Here is a 24,424-nt window from a genome sequence, read left to right as displayed (position 1 = left end):
GTGAGCAGTTGTCACCACGATGACATGGGTGGGACAGGCAGGTGTGAGCAGGGTTGGCCTCCTGCCCTCCCCATGTGTAAGAGGTGAGGCTTTGCCCTTGCCCTGTCCTGTGTGCCCACAGCCAGTCCTCTCCTGCAGCAGCTCGTGTCCCTCACCCATCATTGCCCGTGCCCATGGCAGGACACAGCAGTGCCACACTGAAGGGACCACTTGCACGGCACACACATCCCACAGGCACGTGTCCCTGCAGGTGCCAGCAGGGTAACCATGCCCCTCACAGCAGCACTGACCTTGGCCCATTCCCCTGCCAGGACTCACACACTCCTGCACAAAATTAAACAATTCTGGTGGAGCTGGAGAGCTGCTGATGTCAGGGCTGGGTTTTGCCAGCATTGCTGCTCTTCTGTGCCTGGCTGCTGTTTCCCTGTCCTCCAGAGAACACATCTGTGCCAGGAAAACCTCTGGCTGGACCTGAGTTCAAAGGTGAGGAGCAGATCTCGGGCAATTTAACCCCTTCTGTGCACACCTCCTGCCTGGACCTGGCCAGACCATGAGGGAAACAAACTCTGGCCACAGAGAGGGATTTTATTCAGCTGGACTTGCACAACTCAGAGCCTCCAGACATTGCCTATTATTGGAAACATTTTCTTTTCTCCCAAGAGAGGGAAGCTGCCTTTCTCTTCCCCAAGCCCTATAAGGGGTCAAGGGCTGTGTGGTCCTTCCATGGCTGAGTTGGATCCCTCCAGGAAGGACCATCCCAGCAAAGCCACATTTGCAGCTTCATCAGGACAGGACACATCCAGTGGAGACAACAGGTCCAGCCCATTGTCTCTACACACAGAGAAGTACCCTCTTTCTCTCTCTTACTACATTTTATATGCTATTTTACAGAGGAAGATAATCCTAATCTCCCTGTCTGGCAACATCCATAACCATAATCATAAAAGTGTCACTGAAGTGGAACCACACAGTCCTGAGCAATTGGAATTGCAGGGAAAGTCCAGATAAGGCTAAAAACAAATACTTCTCTGGAGAGCACAAAGCAAGAGTCCATGGATCTGCAGTGAAAGGTGACCTAAAATATTTGGCTACTCAGTTATTTATGCTGGGTAAGAGTTAAATGAGATTAGGATAGGATAGGATAGGATAGGATAGGATAGGATAGGATAGGATAGGATAGGATAGGATAGGATAGGATAGGATAGGATAGGATAGGATAGGATGTTCTTGAAAAGCTCAGAGGCTATTTGTTCCCTTTAGGAGTATCCATGAAAGAATAAATAGATTACTGGGAGCCATTGCAGCTCTTTAAAATATTTCTTCTTTTTTTTCCCCTCTACATTTTTCTTTCAGCTTCAAAAAGCAGGACTCTGCCTGAGGCTTTGCCTTTGATTTTGCCAAGGAATCCCACATAAGTACTGGGATATTTTCCCATGTTTCAAAAAAAGGAGATAAGAAGAGGCCACTAGGGATCAAGTTTTTATTCCAAAGGACAGCTAAGGTGGGTTTGAACAATTTTTGCCACTTTTTGTGCCTCTATTTCTGTAAATATGAATGTGGCAGAATATTACTGATCTATTGCAAAGCAATTCCATCTTCTGCGGAATAAATTCCTGGGGTTATTATTGCCATTAAATTAGGTGGCTGGAACTTCTTTTGCTCCCAAGTGCTTTTCAAGTGTAGGCACAGTCTCAGTGAATAAATAGCACACCGTTGGAAGCAGTCTGACTGTGAGTGGCCATTCCTGGCCAACCTTGTCCTTGCAAAAGGCCCAACTGCCCTTGCTGCTTGCTGTCCCCTTTTCTCTTTCCCAGCAGCACTTCAGGACACATTACAGCCTGTGCTTGAGGGCCTTTAAAAAAAAAAAACCAAAACCCAAAAAACCACAACAACAACCTAAAAAAACAGCCACAAACCAAAAAAACCCCATTTGGGATGAATACCTCTTTTCCTCTGCAGCACAGGTCAGTGGGACACAGGGCCACCACCCCTAGCTCAAGCCCCAGATGTGCTCACCTGGTGGGGACAAGGGCAGAGGGGCAGTTTCCTGGCTGGATTGAGCAGACTTTAGCAGCTCAGAAGTGGCTCTGAGCTGCACTGCCCAAACTCAGACCCCTGGCTGCTGGCTGCTGGCACAGGACTGGCTTCATCAGGAGCAGCTGTGGGTGGAGTGTCCCTGGGAATGCCTCCCCTCTGCCTGCTCCATCCCTGAGAGCTGCCAGCTCCAGCTCCCCTGCCTGGAATCCATGTTTTCAACCCTTTTCATCCATGTGCAAATCCTGGGAGGCAAGTGGAGCTGGCACAGCCAGAGATTGTCTCCAGCAGAGCTCTACATACTGCATCCAGTGAGCAGCCCAGTCCAGGCTGGGCTCAAGGCATTGCCAGGAGCTGTGAGCCCTTGTGCCAGAGCAGCAGAGCTGCCCTGAAATGTCCAAGCCCACCTCTGTTCCCCTGCTCTGGAACCAAGCAGGAACAGCCCTCCCTGTCCTGCCAGAGAGGGCTTTGGCAATGTTCTGTTAGAAGGCTGCTGGACACCCCTGAGCTTCATCAGGCTCTCAGACTCTCACTGCCCAGGAGACCACAGGAGCCAACACAACCTGAAATTCCTGGTATAAACTTCACCCTTCTGATGCTGCTGCTAATCCCAGTGGAGCCCAATGTGCAGGTGGCCCAGGACCATGGGGATGCACAGTTGGTTTCTGCTGCTCTGCCAGCTCCTGAAATTACCCAGATCAGGAGCACTCATGGTGCTGCCCATAGGAGCTCACCCAGCTGAGGGGCTGCAGGGACAAGTAGGGTGATGGAAGTTCCTTTGATGGAAGATCCCTGGGGGAGGCAGAGTTAATGCCAGAAATTTTCCCAGCTAGTTTGCAGAGGCAGCAAGGAGGCTGCTCATCTCCTCTCTGGACTTCTCCACATCTGGGAAACAACCCCACTGCTGGAACTCAACCCCCCTCCACTTCCAGCTGCTGGCCCTGGGGAGCAGCTCTTCCACAGGCCAGCCAGGTTCCTGGCAACAAGGGACAAGTTCTTCACAAAACCCTCTGCTGCTCCCAAAGGGCTTCAGGAAGCCTCTAAAAGAAGGGAAAGTCTCAATCATCCCAGAGAAAGCAAAGGGGCATTACCTGCAGGCAGGGCTCCTGGGATCTGGCAGCAGGGCTGGCGGGCACTGCCACACTCTCGCTGTGGGAGCAGCTTGTGCCTCTCTCCCTCCTGTTGTTTTTATTTTGGCAATGCGGTCTGAAGGTCGAAGAAAAAGTCCGAAGGAGTGGCTTGTGGCAGGCAGTAAATTATTACCCTGGACTGCTCCCCGAGGGGACCAAGGCAGAGGGAGCTGGGGTGGAAGAGGAAAATCCCTCCTTGGGGGGATTAGAGGGCAGCTCGCTGGCAGGGAAGTGCAAAGGGTCAGAACAAAATGCTCTGTTTGCCGGAGGCTGTGCTGGGTCACATGCTGGCTCCCAGCAGAGGTAATGAGGCATGGGTCACCTCCCAAACTCCAGCAAGACCTCCTGGCTGTGAACAGGATCTTTTGCCAATCCCCCAGCAACCCACAGACCTTGTCAGACATTAGGAGCCGGGTGAGAGGGAGCCTTGCCCTCTGGCAGCACTGAGGGGCAAGAAATCCAGGGACTTTTACATGCCTGATCTGTGCAGGTGTGGCAGTCCTTCAATCTCCCTTCTGTCCCCTGTGTGTCCCCTGCTCTGGGGATCCTGGGCCACTCATACAGAGGAAAAACCACTTGAGAATCCAAGGAGGACCTGTGGGCACATCAGAACTGAGCCCGGAGGAGCACTTTAGAGCCAAAATCCACTGGCCTCCATGCTCTCCCCAATTTGCTCCATTCCTCTTGCTTCCCTTCTGCAGGACCCCAGCACCAGGGGTCACACATCCCTGTGAGGTGGCCCAAACAAGAATCTGACAGGTGAGTGTGGTTGGTGGAGTCACTGGTGGAGCCTCCAGCTCCTCACCAGAAACACAAACTCCAAAGATGTAGAAAATCAATTGATGGAGAACGCTGATGCCACTGTTAAAATAAGCATTTTCTGAAATAGCCTGGAATATGTGATATGGAATATCCAAACTTCATGAGGCTGAGATACCCAGCTGCCACCACAGGCAAGCTCTCTGTCTCCATGTGTGTGGAGGAGGCAGAGCCATACCTGCCCTCTGCACACAGGGAGGAGTGGGCTCAGCCCTCACTCACTCCAGCTCCCACCGATGGTCCCGTTGGGTGGCACAACTGTGTGGATGAGTGAGGGCAACAGAGATTTGGTATTACCCTCATGTCTCAGGAAACGAGCCCAAATAGAGGTCCCCATTGTGCCTGAGGAACTGTAAAGACACAGAGAGAAATAAATCCGTTCCCTGGTAGTGCAGAGAGGGCCTTTGTTTGTCTGGTTTTCAGAGTGAGAAGGTTTAGAGGATTGTTGCAGCACATGACCAGAAGCTACAAAGCACAGACGAAAGCCATTTGGAGCCCAGACATGGCACTGGGCTTTCAGAAGATTTCTGCTTTGTTCACGTTAAACCCGCTGCTATTTTGGGGGTTGTTTTCCTCACTCCGCTGCATCCCTTGCTGACAGGGCTGCACATATCCCGCAGCACTGGGCACACGAAGGCTGTCACAGGCACAGTCACAGCATCAAAATGTCTGCTGCGACGGGCTGGAGGGGCTGCCCGTGTTCCAAGCCCAAGGCACAAATGTTGCACCAACAGCCACGTCCGCTCCAGCCACGGACAAGTTTAGAGGACACAGCCCCTGCTTATCGCTCGGCTTGCAGAGCCGGCTCGTTTCGCAAGCGGGTCGCGCGTCAGCCACCAGCGAGAGCCTGCTCCCGGCAGGAGCACGGAGGGAAGCGCCTGAGCAGAGCTGACAGCGAGACAAAGCCCTTTGGGGCTCGCTGGGAAATCGCTGCCTTCGCCGCAGCTGAAAAGTGCAGCGGGGTAGGCGCTGAGGTGCCCTGTCATCCCCCGGAGCCGCCCCGCCGGGCGGCAGCGGGGACATCAATGCTCCTCCAGGCGGGGCTATCTCCCCGCAAGCAGGAGCTTGGGGAGCACAGGGATTTGAGGGGCCCTTGCGGGCGCTGAGGGAACCCTCTGGTCAAGCTTCCCTGTTCTTCACCCTGAGGGGTAGGAGCGAGGATCCCTGACCTTGCCCTCACTGTCACAAAAAGGGCACAAATCTTACAGCCCCAAGTACAGCAGGGGGCACGTCTGCTCACAAGGGGAAGAGGGGGAAAAAAAGTGCTGAATTAGGTTTAAAACCTCTGCAAAATTAAAGCTTCACAATATGGTTTCCATCATCATGCACTCTGAACCAGAGAACTTTTGGTCCCAGTAAAGCACAAGGACCAGGACACCTTAGACTGTGAGCATCCTGTGTCCAGACTCAAGGAACTGCCCGCAGGAGAGAAAAGCCAGCTGCCATGCTGCGGCATGGCATGGCATGGCATGGCATGGCATGGCATGGCATGGCATGGCATGGCATGGCATGGCATGGCATGGCATGGCATGGGTCCCTTTGCTTCCCTGGTGGGGAACACAGAGATAGAAGCGCCCCGAAAGCACCGTGTACAAACCAGAGATGCGCAGAGCGCTGTATCAACCTTCCAGCCAACCTCAGCTCTGCACTTATTTCAGCATCCGAGGGGTTATCTCAGGGCAGGGAGACGGGCTGGATCTCCTCCCATGCTGGCCCTTTATAATCACCCTGGGGAGAAAGCAGACCTGGAACAGAGAGTTCAGGGCAGAAGCAAGAGCAGCGAGCACCCCTGAAGAGAAGCCCCTTGTCCGGGCTGGCTCCCCTCATTGCGGGCGGGTGGGTGCCGTGGCTCCGGGCCGGGCCCATCCCGTCTCCCGGCTGGGGATGGATGCAGTGGCTCCGGGCCGGTTCCATCCCGTCTCCCGGCTGGGGATGGATGCAGTGGCTCCGGGCCCATCCCGTCTCCCGGCTGGGGATGGATGCGGTGGCTCCGGGCCGGGCGCGCCGTCGGGCGAGGGCGCTGCGCCGCCGTGGCGGCTCCGGGCCGGCTGCGGGCGGGGAGCGCACGGGGCGGGGGGCGGAACGGGCTGTCGGTGCCTGCGGCAGGGCGGCAATCACGGGTCACCTGCGCCGGGGTGGGAGCAGGGGTGATGAGAATGAAAGTGGTGAGGATGGGGGTAGGGGTGAGCGTGAAGATGATGGTCATGAGCTTGAGAACGGGGTAGGACGCTGCTGGGTATTCCCAGGCAAGGGCGCTGGCATGGAGGGAAACGCGGCTAATCCGGGGGCAGGAGCCTCAGCACGATGCCACGCACCCACACTCACCCACCCCCGGTGCCACACCACCCTGTCCCCACACGGCACAGACCCCACAGCTCCCCTGTTCTTTCCTTTCAGAAGCTGCCCAGAAAATGGCCCGAAATGCGGTTTTCCCCGGGCAGGGACATCCCTCTGTCCTTCCCGCAGCCCCTTTCCCAGCTTGTGCCAACACCCCCCTCCCGCCCCCGGTACCGCATTGCGGAGCTGCCCGCTAACCCCGGACCGGATCGGGCGGGGGAGATGGGGGGAGATCCCAGCCCTACCGGGGCTCGACGTGTTTTGGGGGCAATAATAGGAGCCCCATGGGGACCTCAGCTGTGCCTGTGCTGCGGGAGCGCTGCCGGTGGGTCCCCCCATTCTCATCCTCGCTGTGTAGCGGCAGCGGATGGACAATTTATTGCCGTGGCCTTTAAAATGGTGTCAATCGAGGTGTTTTCGGTCACGGGATTGGAGTGTGGGGCTGACCTCCCCCGCGGTGGCGGCTTTGCCCGCAGCGGGGATCAGCCCGACGCTCCACACCCGTGGGCAGGGTTTGGTGAGTTTGGATCAAGCCAGGGGTACAGCCAGCCTTTTATTTCGTTTATTTCTCCTCCTTTGGTTGTTTGTGAGGTGATTCCCCCCCACGCCTTTCACAAGAACAAAAACCTCGGGGTGCATCTGCAAACTCCTGTCCCTGTAGTCTGAGCACTACGGGAGAAAACAAAACTGTGAGGAGGGGGTGAAAGAAGCCCCGCCACCCCCAGCTGTGAGACAACCTCTTCCCAAATAATGTCTCCTACCTCTTGCAAGCACCTGAATGCCACCTTCTCTGGAAACCCGGCACTGCCTCCCCTTAGCCCGAGGATGTGTTGTAGCCCCGACACGGGGAGGGTGAACCTCCCTCTGCCCCTGCCCTGCTCCTCCAAGCCCCCCACGAACTAGGCCAGCCTCATCATCTATGTTTTCTCTTTATTGTTCCATATATTTATGTACCACATTATATGTTAAAGATAGATTTTTTTTTTTCTGATATACATTTTTCATCTTATTTACCACAATGACACCACACGTACATTGGAAACAGCTCCACGGATCTGGTAGATTGCACAGAATGAATTGTGTCATAGTTTTGTTCCTGTAATCCCGAACGACATCAAATCCAACCATATATTATTATTAATATTATTATTATTATTATTTTTAGCATTTCATAATTTAGAAATAACAATTGTTAAAACGAAACGAAACATAAGTCACTGAGAAGTGGACTCCAGGGCTGCGATTTCAACCAGAGGCAACACATTTGTACTTGATGGGAAGCGCCGTTCCTCGGTGTGGGTTGGGATGGAAGAATCGAGCAGTCCTGACATCTTTTGTGACTACGGTGTAAACATTGCAGGCAAGCGGCATCGCCGGTGGTCAGACGCTGCTTGGGCTTGTTGGGCTGGTCGTACAATCTGGGTCTCGTCTACATCCATCTCTCAAAGTGTTAAAACAAAGGTCCCTGCTCCCGCCCCATTGGCGGGTTTGCTTCCCAATCCCATGGGATCGGCACCTGTGTTTCAGCTCCTGAAACACTGATTTGCATATCTGTGAGGAGTGTTGAAAACTGCGACTGTTTCCCAACAGGCCGTTTGTGGGGGGCCAAGCTTCAGGCAACTAGTGAGGAGATAGGGGTGGGGCATCAGATAATTTCCTTCCAAAAAATCTAAATAACAAAAAATAGATTTAAATCTGAGCTTATTTAAAAAGACATCAGGGCGAGCACTTTCATCTCTTCTTATTTTCCTTAGTTTGCAGATTCTATGACATAGAATTTGTTGGATGCACGTAACGAAAATAATGACTCTTTCCATTAAAGGGATGCAGAATTATTTGGCTATGTGGATGTTCAATGCAATTCTCTTCCTGCTCCCAACTCTGGCCCCTCCTTAGTCTTCAGCATTGGTTCTGAAAGCCTCTATGAGGCCTTCTAAAGAGTGGATGAACCCAGAGATGCTGCAGATACCACCTATAACGAAAATGGCAACATCGAAGAAGACATGATGCCACAAGAGCTTCCTCCACAAGAGTTTGAGGTGGAAGAGACTGGGGAGCAGGAAACAGAGCCCTGCGCCTGTGAGGCTCCCAGTAAGACCCATCAAGAGGGCAAAATGGGGGACATAAATAGCCATGAGCAGGGTGAAAACTACCAGGGCACATCTGAGGGTGAGTCCCCAGGATTTGAGCCGCCCGTCACCCCCATAGCAGTTGGGGAAGAAAGCCCTATTTCCATCTTGGAAAAGGGACCTCTCCAGGACTTCTACAGCTGCAAAGAACGGCAAGGGGTACGAGAGCAAGGCTTTGGCCACCAAGAAAATATTGACTACTGCCCTAATGGTGGATGGCAAGTTGTCTGTAATGACCTCCTTGGTCTCATCAGCCCAGGTCAGGTAGGCGACCAAGGCAAAGAGTCCCTTAAGGATGCAAGCTGCGATGTGAGTCCAGTTCATCATGCAATGGAACTCCTTGGGGTTCTGCATGTTCCCCTCCAAGGAAGGCAGAAAGATCTGGGAGGTGTAGCTGAAGACAATGATGCCAATGGAGATGGGAAACTTCTTGACATCAATGTAAAACTTGACTTTGTCCCAGGCCCAGTCGCGCGCCCTGGAGAGGCAGTAGGCGATCACCAGGATGTTGATGACAAAGTGGGCTAACGTGCAGAGCAAGCTGAACTTGGAGACTGCCTTGAGGTTCTTCAAGAACGCGCAAGGCAGGAGCACTGCCGTGGCAATGATGGACCACGACTTCTGGGAGACGGGCAGGTTGGGGAAGCTGTTGTACATCAGGTTCCCACTGACCACCACATAGAGGATGCAGGTCATGACCAGTTCAATGATCTGAGCCACGTTCACGATTCTGCCCCCGAGGGTGGGGAAGCGGGGCGCGCAGCACGCGTTCGCGATGTCCACGTAGGAGTCTCTCACCCTGACTATCTCCCCATCCTCATTCTCTTCGTAAAGACAGGCAATAAGGATTTTCCCAGTGTAGCAGCAAACCACTGCAGCGAAAATTATTAAAAAGAGTCCTAGGTATCCACCGTGAAGGATGGCATAGGGCAGGCCCAGAACAAACATCCCCTAGAAAGAGACAAAATGGAAACCGTGTTGCCGGATCTCCGAGGGGCCCGGGCCTGTGGCCGAGCACACGCAGCCGCACCACGGCGGTCACGTGCGTGCTGCCTGCCTGCCCACACACCGTGGCGCCCACGCAGGCGGTCACACAGTCACGCCACGCAGCCGCGGCCACGCGCGGTGACGCAGCCCTGTCCCTGTGACGTGCCACCCCCACAGTCACACCCGCGTCATCGCGCCCCCGAGCACCCACAACAGGAGAGCGAGGTTTGGGTGCCTGGGCTTTGCTCCAGTCTCCATCCTCGCTGTCCCCAGTCCCTCTCAGTGCACCATAGCTGGGGACATCCCGAGGGGCCAGAGTGGGCCCATTCCAGTGCAGCCCCAGCACCAGCCCGGTCACCCCCCCGTCCCCCGTCCCTCCTTGCCCGTGGCCCCTGCTGGGGCAGCCTGATGGGGTCAGAATCTGCAGCGTGACAGGGCTGGGGCCTGGGGCCCTCCCTGGCACTGTGCCCAGTTCCGGGGGGGTGCTGGGGGGGACGAGAATGGGCAAAGCAGAAAGCCAGGCTAGGGGGTTTGAGTTTCCTTTTTTTTTTAAATCTGCTTTTCCTTTTAATTCCTTCCTCCCGCTCTATTATTCACCTCTATCTTTCACCTGTTTTTATTTCTATATTTCCCCCTTTTTCCCCTATTTTCCCTTTTCCTCGAAGCCGGTTTGCAATCAGCCCACGGCTTCTGGCCGAGATACAGAGCACGTAACGGGACCGGGATCAGGGAGCGCTGCCCGGTGCCCCGCGGCGGTGGCGGCGGCCGTACCTGGATGGCGTTGGTGACGTTCCATCCCGCCTCCCATGCCGTGATTTTGGGCTTGCCCTGCCCGGAGAGCTCGGAGCAGGCCTCCTTGGAGGCGGAGGGCGGCAGGGGCCCCGTGCCGTCCCTCTGGTAGTGGATGTCCCCCTCCAGGGGCGGCTCCCCGCCCTCCTCGCTGCCCTCGGACTTGAGGATGTCCATCTGCAGCCCTTGCCGATGCTCCATGTCCAGGTCGTCGCAGTGGGCGAAGCCCACCGCCTCCTCGTCGGTGGCCGCCTGGAAGCCCATCCTGGCGAACATGCCGCTCATCTTCGCCTGGGATTTGTGCGACACCGAGGTGGCCACGTTGGAGAGCTTGCTGCGGAGGAGGGTGGCCATGGCGGCGGCTCTGGTGACTCCGCTGCTCGCGGACCCTCGGGGATGCGGAGACCCGACGGGGCGGGCGGGCGGCGGGGCGGTGGACGGGACTTGGTCACCCCTTGGCGAGGGGCGGCTGCGGGGAGCTGCTCCGAGCCGCTACCTCCGTGTCCCGGCGCAGTGCGGGCGGCTCCCGGCCGAGGTGCTCAGGGGCATGACACCGCTGCGGGGGGAGCGGGCCCGCACGCCCCGCCGCCCGCTCCACGCTGCTCCGCGCCGCTCCGCCGAGCCCCGCGGCGGGATCGGGGGGCGAGTCGGGCGGAACGGGGGCTGTCAGCAGCCGGCGGATGTCACCAGACGGGCAGAGCAAGCCCCTGGCAGAGCGCGCCGCGTCTCCATCGCAGTGCGCCCACCTCGCGGAGAGAAGAGGAGAGGGGAGAGAATTGCTGCATTTCTGGGGGAGGTACCAGCCTCCCCGGCCAAGCCCAGCCCCCCGCACTCCCCCCCGCCCCACCCACGCCCGCCGGGCCCCGCCAGCAGCGCCGCAGCCCGGGACCCCCCCCCTCCCCCCCGCCCGGCTCCGCATCCCTTGCGCTGCCCGCCCTGCCCCGCACCTGCCCCGCACCCGCCCGCAGGCCCCCGGCCGCCAGCCCCTTCCCCACTGAGAAACAAAAGAGCTCCGCTCAAGAGGCGGACAGGCGGCTTTCGACAGGTTCTTAACGGGATTTTCCTCCTCGCACCTCCTTCTTTTTCTTTTCTCTGTCCCCCAAAACGCGCGGCCCCTTCGGAGGCGGGGGGCGGCCTGGGCAGCGACCCCTGCCCGGGGGACACAGCGGTGCGTGGCCACCCGCGCACAGGGAGCGAGGGCCCAGCTCTCTCTAACGATTCCTGGGGTCCGTGAGCCCCAAAACCGGCGGGACAAGGGGCACAGATCTCGTTTGGGGCCCTCAGCCGGGTGGCACCGCATCGGCACCGCAGCGGTACCACCCGGCCGCGGGGGGCACCGGCACCCGGGGGATGCTCCGTGCAGAGCTCTCGGTCCTCACCAGCGGACACGGAGCTTCTCCTTTCTTTAAACAAAATACCCATATTTTCGGTTTACTTCCAAGCGCTTATGTTCGTTTGTAAGTTAAAAGCCTTACGATTTTTAATTTCTTTTAAATTTTTCCGAGGTGAGCGGCCAACGCATTCGACAACGGCAACGGGAAATCCCGGTCCTGTGCCGTGGCACAGACAAGCGGAGAGTGGCAGGGGGAGCGATGGCATTCGGGGGCGGTGTGTGGGAAAGCACGTCCCCTCTGCGGCGGGAGAGCCTTTGAATCGTTGTTTAAAAATTTTTTATATAAATATATATATATATATATATATATATATATATATATATATATATACACACACATGTATATGTATGTATGTTCCTTGAAAGGTGGGAGAAGTGAGGAATTTCTGTTTCCTTTGCTGTTTTGGAAGGCAAAAAAGGAACATTTTTTACTACAGATGGGAGGAAAAGCCACCACTAAATTATTTCCTAGTATCGTTGTTGGGAGGGAGCGCCCAGGCTGCGGTTGCAGGTGGGATGCGGTACTGAGCAGAGATGGGGGAAAAAAAACCCCAATTCCTAGGAAAAAACCCCTAAATCACCTCCTTAAAAACCTTTTTCTATTTTCCCCAGCCACAATCTAAAAGCAAATAAGGTGCAAAGAGGCTGAAGGGCGCAAAAAACCAGAATAAAACTGATTTATCTCCGGTGTGGGCTGTACCCCTTAGGGGTCTCTCGGCCGCTGCTCCCGGCGCGGGGATGAACGAGCTGCTTCTACAGCCGGCCCCACAAAAATGGGGTTTTTTGATGGCAGCGGAGGAGGAGGGCGACTGAGCGTGGCGCATCCTTGGCTTTGCGTGGGAATTATTACATGTGAGTGCACAGATAGGTCGCGAAAGCCGAGCGGGGCACGGCTTCGCCCCGGGTTTAGCAGCGTCTTGACGGGCCGGGATTTAAGGGGCGAAACTGAAAATCTCGGGCCGTCACCGCTGCCCGCGGCCGCCGTTTCGCCTCTTCACAGCTCGGGAAAACCAGTGCTACGACTGACACCGTGGGGGATTAATCAAACGATTTATTTTTCTTTTTTATTAACATTTTTTTTTTATTCATCCTAAGACGAGTTCGTTATGAAAGAAGACGTGAAGGAGCTCTGTTTCTGGAGGCTGCAGGGGGCATCAGGGGAGAAGGAACGAAAATTCATCCAAACCTCTGTCTGGTGCGTGATTATCTTCTCAAATAACCCGGGCGCATCCATGCCCCTAACCCGGCACCCCCAACGTCAGCTGGGAGACCCAAAATGGCCCCACCGGGCACCTCCGGCCAGCAGCCCTCGATGCCAGGGAGTGGAGAGGGTTCCTCTGACCTTTAAGGTCCCTTCCAACCCAAGCCTTTCTATGATCACGCCAAGGGTGGAGGAAATGAGATTTTGGCTCTTCGTTGAGTATCAAAAATGTCAAGAATGTGTCGGGCTCGGGAGATGTCTCATAGAGAAAAAAAAAAAATCCTAACCCAAATAAATAATAATATTTAAAAAAAAAATGAATGACAAACAAAAAGGGAACAAAAAAAAAATCACCATCAAAACAAACCGACAGAACACCAATCAAACAAGAAAAAAAAAAACAACCTAAACCAAACCAAACCAAAATCCCAACACAAAACCAAAAAACCAAAACCTAGTAAAATCCCTCCACAACAACCAATAAAACGAAAACTTAAACCAAGGAAAGGAAGAAAATAAAAAAGGAAAATCCACAGGGAGCTTGAAAATAAGTTCAGGATCTCGGGGCCGGTGCGGAGAGAACGCCCCGGGGCAGGGCTGCCTGGCGAGGGCCCTGGGACCCTCCTCGGGTCCTGCTCGGGCCGTTCCTCCGGCCGGGGATGCCCTGGGGTGGGGGTCCCTTTTCCCAGTGCTGCGCGGGGCTGTGCCCCCTCCTTGCCCGGGGGACCCCACAAGCTGAGAGCCCGCAGAGCGCCGGGGGCTGCTGAGCCTCGCCGGACCCCGAGGTCAGCGAGGAACTGCGGGGTATGCTGAGGATGCTGAGAAGGTCAGGGTCGGGGGCTCCGAGGGGTACAGGAGCGGGGGTGCCGCTCTGCCCCCCCATCCCGGTGTTCCCTCCCGGAGCTGAGCCCGCACCCTTCTCCCCTCTCCACCTCGGGACCGCCCCGCAGCCCTGCCCGGCTGGGAACACCCACCCGGGGTCCCTCTGCCTCCGGGATGCCGGCTCGCTCCTGCCCCTTTCCAGGAGAGGGAGAAGAAAATTTTCTGTAGCAGCGGCTGGAAAAATAAAAATGCTTTGTCCCCTCTCCCCCCGAACTACTACCGGCGGCTGAAATCGGGGAGAAAGCACAAAAATAGGAGCGGGGGCGGGGGGCGGGGAAGGGTTACAGGATACAGAAAGAAGAGAGGAAGAGAGGAAAACCCGGAGAGATGGAGAGGAGGGTCGGGGCATTTACCTCTGCTTCTCTCCCCATCGCTGCCCGCAGCGCGCCGGGGAAGGCTGGAGGGGCGGGTGGACGGACGGACGGACCGACGGACGGATGGAGGCAGCCGCCTCACTCCGGGGCTCTCCCTAACTCCCAATTAACCCAAGCAGGATAATGGTGCCAAACCTTATCCAAAGGTTAGCGGCTCTCAGGGGGGCGTTTGAGCTGCAAATCGTTTCAGCCGAAGCTGAAAGGCGAGAGCGAGCCCGCGAACGAGCCGCAGCCAGCGCTGGAGCCGGGGCTCTGGCACTCTCTGCCTTCTCCGAGCCGCTCACGGGGCGGGCTGAGGGTCTCCTGCACCCCCCCGAGCAGCCCTAGGGGTGTGCAGCCCTGCTCCTGCGGGGAGCAGCTCGTCCAGACCCCACCGTGCTCCCCAGGAGCATCCGAGCCGGAGGAGCAGCTCTGCCTTATCTCTGCAGACCAGGCTGGGGAGGCTCGTGGCTGGGTCTTCTGATTATCACACTGAGGGAAAAGAGCAATTCGTGCTCTAAAATCATTTAAAGCCATTCAGGAAGGCCAGTCCTGGGTGCGTTATCTTTCTGGGTGTGTTGCCTTTCCAAATCCCTCGCCACCTGCCCCTCTTCAGGCTGCTGGGCAGCACAGAGCGGTGCCTGTTCCACAGAGGGGCAGATATTTGGGAGCAGGATGGCCATCACTCCTAGTTCGCTGCTCAGTCAGGCTCCCAAATGCAAAGGATTTGATTCTCATGGGCTTTGGGGGGCTGTGAGCTGCCACAAACACACTAGACTGCAAATTGCGACCCTATGAAAAAGGGGGTGTGCAAATGCTGGATGTTCACCTGCAACCTTCCCTGTAACACTCAGGAAAAGAGTGGCTGTCCAAACAGAGGTGTGCAAGCCCCTGAATCCTGCTCAGACTCGGCCTGTGCCACGATCTTTCCCCACACCCCTCTAACCTGCTGCAGGGCACCTCCAGGAAGGCTGAGGGGCACCTTCTGCCCAAACAGCCGAGAAAATTCCATGGTCACATCTGCCCGAAGAACGGAACACTTCCAGGTCAGCCCAGGCATTCCTGGCGCACAGCCACCCCTCTGCACAGGTACATCAGCACCCAGGGAGGTGATCCCCGGACATGGAAGCCGTTCCACCTTCCTGCAGACGTTGCCAAAGCAGCTCCTGTGTTTATGGCCGGGCCGATGGCATCCCTGCAGCCCCAGCGGTGCCCTTCATCCCAGCCCTGCCTCCTCATCCCCCCGCCGCCACCGCGCCGGGCGGCTCTGACAGGGTAATGAAGAGTTGCACGATATTCTATAAAAAGGCAATTAGATAAACTGCTGGATTGGGACCAGCTCCCGTGACCTAGTTAATAGCTCTGGGAATTTCGGCTAGGGAAGGAAAAGGCGTCGGTGTCCGGACTTGGTGCGCGGTGAGAGGGCTGGGGAGGGGAGGGGAGAGGGGAGGCTGCTGGAATGTCCCAAGCCTTGGATGTTCCAAGCCTTGGGTTCTCCCTCTCGAGTGTGTTTGGAGCTCAGCAGCAGCAGCAAAAAGCACGAAGTGCAAACTCTGGATGTAGAAGGACACAAGCTGCTGCTGGGATCGTGCTCTGGCTGTCGGGGCTGATCCACAGTCCGGTGTTCAAGACAAAGACAGCAGCAGCCAGACTGGCAGATACTCTGCAGTAAAATAACCATAACAGAGTGAAACCCAAAGGCAGAGTCTCCAGCAGATAGCCCGCAGTGGATGTCCCCTCTTTATTTCGTTTTTTGTTACTGAACACACAAAATGGCTGCCTAAATTACAGACTCGTAAAAAAATAAAGCATACATTTTAAGGACTGGGAATATCATCATTTTAGATTAATGTGTATTACAATAAGAACATTTTACCATGTCTAAAAAAAAAATGTTTCTTGCTTTAACCTCACTATTTGCAAAATAAATAACTTTTGAGCTGGAATTTGAGATAAAATTTGTACATGAATTGCTGTAATTTCCATTTCCCAGAGGGAAGAGCCTTGATAAACCATCATCACCTATAAACTAAAAATGAATTTGCAATTTGAGGACAACACGTTCCCAAAGACACTTTCCATAGGTTGGAATTAAATTTAACCCATTGTTTGTCTTTATGCTTCACATCAAAATTAAGTGGTAGCCACTGGGTACCAAATTCCCAACTCATTACTCTGTAGGATTGTTCCCACGAGCCTAACAGCATTTTCATTGACTTAATATATAAAGCTTCATCACTGTCAAATTAAATATTCATATATGTACACACTCTTGTATTTCACAGGAAATGAGAATGGACTAGGTAAGGAAGGTGCACACTTCATAGATGCCAAGCTTTTTAATATCAACTTTCAAATGAAAATCTTTTCTGCTGCAGTTGTAGAGGCTGTAAGAGCAACTGCTCTGTACAGGAAAGTTCTCCCTGTGTCCAGATGATGCCCCAGTACTGGAGAATTTTCATATAACCTGTATTTTTTCTTATTCTTTTAATGCTGTTTTTTCTTAATTGTGTTTAATCTGTGTGTGCTGTGGGAAGGGCCTCTCATGCAGAGGCCCTGCCAGCAGCCAGCTTGCCTTGGGGTGTTTCTTGTCAGGAGGGCTCAGTCTCAGCCTGCTCCATCCCCCATCTGTCCATGTGCCTTCTCCTTTTTGTGTCCATTTCTGATAAAAGCAGGTCAGCAACACACAGTCACTCACATCTCCTGCAAGCATCTTCCAGCTCTATCCAAAAAACAAGAGGAGCAATTTGGGAAATCCCAAATCCTGTTTTGAGATATTCCTGACAGCTCAGCCAAGGCTGACAAGGCAAGGCAGCAGGCACAGGTTTGTGTATCTTCCTTTAACAGGACTCTCTCAGTGTTTTGGAGTGACAGAAACCAGGTTCACCTAAGCCAGGGACTGGATCTACTGGCAAATTTGCAGCTGGGTCTCTGAACATGACTCCCACATCAATTTGTGGAGCCTCACACGTGGAGGGTGCTGTTTCCAGCACCAGGATTGGATGTATGTGCAGCCTCTGTGTGCAGATATCATCCGTTAGTCTGGTTGTTTTTTTTCCCTAGAGACCAAAAATAAACCCCATGTAAAGGATACTGTCAAAACCTGAGCCCAGAAAATCACCACATGAAGCTGCTGCTGTGTCCTAAGGAAAGCCAAAAGGAAAGTGAGGTACATGGCAGCTTGATGCAAAGGGGAGCTCAGCCCACAGCAGCACTTCCCATGCTGCTGGAGAGGAGGAGACACAAACCCTCACCCCGTGCTGCTGCCTGTGTGCCCTGCATGCCCACTGCCAGCTGAGGGGACTCTGCTGCTTGTGGGCAAGCACTGGGGGCTGCACTCACCTTGGCTGCTCTGCTCTGCACTACAGAATCCTGCTTCTAGCAAAGAAACCAAAAAAAAAAAAAAAGGAGAAGAGGAGAAAAAATAGAAAACCCTCTTTTTGCAGGAAGGCTCCACACACATCATTCCCTTTCATCCCACAGTGCCAGTGTGAGCAGTGTAGTGCACAGTGCTGGCAAAACTCCCTGCAGCACAGGGAGGGTGTGGGTGCCTGGCTGTCTGCAGCCACAGGGGCACTTGGCACAGAACCAGCCCTGCACTAGCAGGGAAATGCAGCTACCTGTGCCCAACACAAGCCATGGAGAACCTGCCCATTTCTGATGTGGCTCAGAGAGGTCAGCTCATCACAGTGTCTTTATGTGCTGCTGCTGCAGGGGTGCCCATCATAACCCTGGGACCTCACACTGCCGGCAGTGCTGACTCCAGAGCCAGTCACGGGGAGAGCACTCTGTAATTACAGCCTAAATGCAGCATTTCTGCAGAATTTCTCAAATACTCTGACCTGAAAAGTTTTCCTGTCAGCACTTCAGATTAGCAAAGCTGGGACAGGATAACATTTATTGTCCTGAGGAACAAGCAAGCAGTGAGTTTCTTGTCCAGAGGCACCAGAGGAGCCCAGCCAGCCCTGGGGGTCCCAGCATCAACCCCACAGGCAGAAAACCAGACCTTTGCAGAGGAGCCTTTCTTCTTTTATCTGGGATAATGTACAGAAACAGAACAGGTGCTAGGGCAGGACTGAAATTACCCCTTGCCAGGAGACAATAAGGAGGGAACAGACCATGAGCTGGAAACCACAGCTGCAGCAGAGGATGTGTTTTTGGTGACACAGCAGCACAGTGCCCAGCTGTGCAGCTCACACTGACATACAGCAAATATTTCAGCAACATAGAAATTTCACCTGTTACCACTGCAGCAACCCTCCTGAGAGGATTTTGGTCACTCCCTGCTGGAATGCTCTGCTCCACAAGAGGCAGAAATGGGCCCAGGACTAGGCAAGGTGCAGGCAGGGTGGTTCTCACCCAGGCTCTGCTCTGCCAGGAGCCTGAGGGTCTCTGCTTCATGGGCATTGCAAGGACAGATTCTGTGCCTTTCCATGAACTTAGCTTAAGCCTTTGAATTAAGAGAGGAAGGAGAATGAGATTAATAAATATTTGTAAATAAGTTCTTTCTGGGCACTACAGCAGCGCTCCTGCCCACAGCCTCCATCCTTGCAGAGAGATGAGGGCAGCAGCCCAGGGTGCTTGCCTGGGGCTCAGAGGTGCTCGTGGTACCAGCACCACCCTGCACTGAGCACTCCAGGAGCCCAGCCCAGTGTGGTGCATCCCTTTGGGACACCCTGCAGGTTAGAGAGAGGCTTTGCCCTCCCCTGCTGCTGCTTTTCCAGCAGGAAAGAGGCTCAAACCCAGGGGAGCCTTGCTGTGCTGGTTTGCTGCTCCCCCACACCACTTTCCTCCTGGGACAGCTCCTGATAAAGGGGACAAGCTGTTGATGAAGTGCATCACTGCATCCCATGAAAGAGCCCATGAATGCCCCAGCTGGGCTCCCTCTCTGTGGCTCAGGAGCTTCCCAAACCCACTCAGGACCACCAAGACTTCAGGCACCCCTCCAGCTTTGTGTGGGGATCCAAGGATCTTCAGCAAGTAAAATAACCAATATTTTAACCACATTTAGAGCTTTTCATCCATTTGTACCATCTTGCAGGCCTCTGTAAATGCATCCCAGAATATTTATTTCACAGTATTAAACAGTCTTTAAACTTTGAAACTCTGAACTTAGCAGCCTGTAGTCCCAAAGTATTGCTATTAAAAACACCATTCTCATGATAAACTTTTGGCATCACAACACTATTTGCTTTTAATAGAACAGTACTTCTTAAGCAATTTAGCTAATTTGATTTATGACAAAAAGAAATTTGGAGAGTATAAAACCTCAGGAAGAGAACAGCAGGGAAGGCAGCTCTGTGATTACCTCCCCCTGCATGCATGTAAACTGCAGATGAGGTAAATTAATAATGAGACTTAAAGTTACTCCTTCTCCACGTTAGAAAGTTGAGTGAGAGGAGACTGCAAGGCTGGGAAAGGAGAGGGCAGTGCTGTCCCACAGCAGGACTGTGATTCAGAGCTCTCTTCCCAAACTGAAACACCTCACCTTAGGACAAGCTATCAAATAAACATTTGGTGGTGCATTAGGTAGAAGATCCTCAAGATTTGTTTCCTGAGGCTTGCAAATGTCACTGAGCTCACCAGGCTGGGCACAGCAGCCTCTCAGCTTCCCCAGGAGGAGCTGATATCCTTCCTGCCACACCAAAGGTCTTTGGCTGTTCAAGCTGGACATTTGGTTTTGCAAAGAACTTCTACATGCAGCACAAACCCCTGGTGAGGAAAGGGCAGCCTGGGATTCCAAATTTCCAACTTGTGCAGGAAGGCAGAGATTAAACTTCCCTGTCCCAGTTCAGTGGCTGTAGCTCTGTCACTGCAGATAAATCACTGGAGCCTGGTTCAGCTCACATCCCAGCTGACAATGGGACAGAAATGCCCAGAGGGAAAGTTAAACTAGAGGGTCTCACATTCCTTGGTTTCTCTAGGTTTGATCCTTTCTACACACCAGGATTCCTTCCTGGCACCCGATGTCCAGTTTCTCCCTGACATTCCCTCTGTCACCTCGCTGGCTGTCCCTGCAGCAGAGCCTTGCACAGGGACCCCTCCTCACCCCATGGCTCAGCCACTGGCCGTGCTGGAGGCTCCTGCCCAGCCCAGTTCGTGCTCCTCCCTCCCACTGTCCCTCCTTTCCTTCCCCAGGAAGGCTCAGTCCTGGTGTCCCCTCTGCCAGCCCCTGCGAGGTGACACGGCTGAACTGCAGGGGCCAGAGGTAACATTTATTTGCTCTCATTAACAGACAATTACCGAGGGCTCTGAAGCTGTCAGGTCTGATAAAGGGACATTAAAATAGTCCTTATCTTCTTTCACTTTTCCAGTTTCCCTCAGAACAGAGCAGTGGTCGCAGAGACCTGTCTGGGAGGACTGAGGGTGACCTTACAAGCCCCTGTCTCCAGAGAAGCTGCAAAAAGCAGCATGTCCTCCTGCTGAGTCAAACCCAGTACCTGTTCAGATCCCCACCCGTGGCTTCTCAGTTTGTTTGTACCCATCAATCCAATCTTTCCAAGGAAATTCAATCTTTACAATGATTTTCCCATTAATCTTCACCACAGAAAGCCACCAGGAAGAGCAGTGAAACAGTCGCATTCAAAACCAGCTCTGAACAGCTGCTGGCTGGAAACTCTCTGGGGCAATGTGAGAGGCTACAACAGCCCTGAAGGGACCATTACCTAAAGAAACAGCAGCCAAAAAGGGACTATTACTCAAATAAACTTCTTGAAAGCGCAGTTCTGAAGCAGGGAAGGGGTCAGAGCAGATAATCCCGCGTCTCCAGGAGCTCAGGTGGTGCCCTGCAACAACACGGGGTGTCTGCAGAACCCTCATCAGGGCTGAAAGCAGGGAAATAAGTCAATAATTGTGCAATCAGTAGCATCTTACTTTTCCTAAATGAACCTATGGGATGAGGGTTTCCCCCAGCACCCTTCCTCTCCTCTTTTTGCCAGAGCTCATCTTTCACTTTGTCATGCAATTCCCAGCTGGCCAGCTGCAGCCTGCCTCCATCTCTTTTCCATTACACACTCGGCTGAGCCGAGGACGAAAGGGCCCCTGGATTCCAGCGAGAAGGTAATTAATTGACTTTCTGCTCTCGTTGCTATGCGGCAAAGGTGGAAGCTGCAGCAGCTACAGTTCATTTTTAATCCGGGAAGATTAGCCACAAACGGCATCATTACCGAGGTGATCAGCTGCCCCAATAGAGACACGGGCTCGGGAAGGGGTGTTCTCAGGAGGAGGAGGAGGAGGGCTGTGAGGAAGAGACATGAAGCCAGGAGCAGCACACCCACCCCACTCCCTGTGAACCCATCAGCCAGGGGTTAATTTTGTAGCTCATCTCCTGGGTAGTCTTTACCTTTGTATCTTAAACCTGCCCTAACCTCCAGGCTGGGCAGAGAGCAGAGCCAGCACTGCTTTGCTGGCTGGTGTCAGCTCCCCAGGTACACACTCCAGGTAGGAGCAAAAAAAATATCACTTTTTGGAGGTGAAAACAAGTGGCTGGTTGGATCTCCTGTCCCTGGAAGTGTCCCAGGCCAGGTTGGGCTGGGCTTGGAGCAGCCTGGTCTGGTGGAAGGTGTCCCTGCCCATGGCAGGGGGTGGAATGAGATGTCCCCAAAGTGCATCCCAGCCCAAACCACTCTGTGGTTCTGTGACTATGCCATGTGCCCAGCTCAGCTGAGCACCTTTCCCTGTTGGGGCAGCAGTGCTGTCCCCTCGAAGGCAAAGACATCACCAAAATCAGCTTCTTAGTGATGGAATGGAAAACTCTACCAATTTTTTTAAAAGATCTTTTTTTGGTTCAAAATACTAAAAAATATTCTCCAGCCAATTACATGCAGAAAATTATACATATGCTGAAAATATGTCTGAATTTCAACTCCAGACATATACTGGAAATTAATTCCTCTCTCTTCAGCAGCAAAAAGTAATGGCAAAAATATATCTGTTATTTGGACACATTCATCCAGGTAAGGGCTTCTCACTGCTCTGGAATTCGACTCCCCTGAGTAATCAGCTGGTTCTCTACAGCCCACTCTGGCTTTTGGTGATTTCTCACTTCCCCAGCAGCATGATGCCTCCAGCCCCACAGAGCCTGATGTGCTATTTGCCTGAGAAGGTCAGCAGCAGAACAAATATTTGCCCTTCCTGTGTCTCATTTAGGGCTTTATAAGAATTAAAGTTTTATTTTATAGTCAAACTCTGTATCTCTCTCTCTGTTTTTCCCAGGTTTCTTGTCACTCTAGGATTGTTTCCTTTGATTTTCAGGTAGTACCAATGCCATTTTGCCAGCAGACACACACAGAACCTTGCCAGGATCCAAGTCTTAGTGATAATACAGAAAATACTGTTTTCATAGAATCCCAGAATGGTTTGGGTGTGAAGGAACCTGAAAACCATCTCACTGTAACCCCCTGCCATGGGCAGGGACACCTTCCACTATTCCAGTTTGCTCCAAGCCCTGTCCAGCCTGTCCTTGGACACTTCCAGGGATGGGGGCTTTGCAGGAATGCCCTGAATAAACACACCTGTAACAACAGAAGGGATTTTCCTGCTTGTGTGCCTTGTCCTCCACTCAGCAGTGGAAGTTCATCATTTCCACTCACTCATGTCCCAGGACAGACTCACCCTGGGGTTGAGGGCTGGTTTTGGTCAGACCCCAAGCACACATGGGGATGTGCTGAGGGTGGAAGGAGGGAAACAAGGCAGGGATCCTCTTCTCACTCCTGGCCAGGGCCATCATCGAATTTACAGCGCCTGTAAAAGCACAAGGCTCCCTCCCCTGCCAGCAATCCCGGCAGAGCTGCCTCATTTGCTGAGGTGGCAAATGCTCTTCCACGTGGACCTGAGTGCAGACATCACACCCGGGAGAGGCAGAGGGGCCTCAGCTGTGACAGAATCAGAAGTAAAAGCACATTGTTAAAGGTGTCAGCTTATAGCACAGGGCTGGGGCAAGGCACAGATTCATTTTCACCTTTCTGAAACTGTTGCAAAGCCTGAAAGTAATTTTCTTTCACGATTCTTAGAGCGTTGTGAACTGCCTCCTTCATCCCTGCGAGGTGTTTGCTCCGAAATTCGATGAAGGTGACCCGTGTTCCTGTGCTGCTTGCACACAGCTGTTCTGTGATCCTCACAGCCCCTGTGGCTGTACGAGCAGCACAGCAGCAGCAGCAGCATCCCAAGGAGCTGATTCCAGAAGTTCCCATCCCCCCTTCCCGTCGCTGCATCCCAGGGATTTCTGCGTCACTGATGGCGTTCGAGCCCTCACCTGCATAGGAGCCGTGCTTCCCCCTCCTCCCCGCCCGCCGTCTGCTCCCAGGAACCGGGACCCACCTCTGACGTGCTTTCCAGAGCGAATCTGAAGAAAATCAAGAGCTAAAATGTGTTTCACTGTTTGAACATTTAACACCTCACTCAGGTTTCATCAGCTTGGCGTTTACATCCCACCGTGCCTCTCCCGTGCCTGATGAGGCGTGCCCTGAGCTGTGCTCTGTGCAGCTGGAGCGCTTCCCTGTGCCCACGGTGAGGCTGCAGAGCTGCTGCACGATGCCTCTGACGTGGGATTTGCATCAGCAAAAAAACAACGCCTGAGGTTGTGAAGAAGAATTTCTGAATGGGCACACCCCCCTCGGCAGAGTACTACCTTGTGAAAGAAGCAAGTTTATTTCCTGAGATGCAATAAAGTGAATTGTCTTCAAACGTGGAGGTGGAGAAATGTATGCATATGCCTTGTACGAGGAATCAAGAACCTCCTGAGCTGGAAAGGCCCACAAGGGTTGAGTCCAAGTGGTGCTCCTGCACAGGTCACCCCCAAGAATCCCACCCTGTGCCTGAGAGCAGCGTCCAAGCACTCCTTGAGCCCTGGCAGCCTTTGTCCTGACACAGATTCATTTGTTATATACAGAATACAGTGGCTACAGGAGATCATTTCTTTTCCCTATGGAGATACAGCACAGTGTGATTTGGTTCAGGTTTTACATCCTCAGATTCTCTCTAGGGCAGTTTCTATAGGTTCCTGGGCAGATGCTGGAGGTAAAGCCACTCACCAACACCCATCCACCCATCATCCATCCATCCATCCATCCATCCATCCATCCATCCATCCATCCATCCATCATCCATCCATCCCTCATCCACCCATCATCCATCCCTCCATCCATCCCTCATCTACCCATCATCCATCCCTCCATCCATCTGTCCATGCATCCATCATCCATCCCTCCCTCATCCACCCATCATCCGTCCCTCCATCCATCTGTCCATGCATCCATCATCCATCCATCCCTCATCCACCCATCATCCATCCCTCCATCCATCCCTCATCCACCCATCATCCATCCCTCCATCCATCTGTCCATGCATCCATCATCCATCCCTCCATCCAT

At 53.6% G+C, this 24,424-nt stretch overlaps 1 protein-coding gene across 1 annotated transcript; it reads right to left on the bottom strand.

The window, feature by feature from the left end:
• Positions 1–8,212: 8,212 nt before the first annotated feature.
• On the bottom strand, positions 8,213–10,579 carry SLC32A1 (solute carrier family 32 member 1; the record flags this gene model as incomplete). Its single annotated transcript, XM_084218026.1, has 2 exons — positions 8,213–9,400; positions 10,208–10,579. 2 exons carry the CDS (start codon positions 10,577–10,579, stop codon positions 8,213–8,215), a joined length of 1,560 nt encoding a protein of 519 aa, XP_084074152.1.
• Between the last annotated feature and the right edge of the window lie 13,845 nt (positions 10,580–24,424).

This window comes from Fringilla coelebs, assembly GCF_963513975.1.
Source record: "Fringilla coelebs genome assembly, chromosome: 18".
NCBI lineage: Eukaryota > Metazoa > Chordata > Aves > Passeriformes > Fringillidae > Fringilla > Fringilla coelebs.
This window is presented reverse-complemented; position numbering and strand designations above follow the sequence as displayed.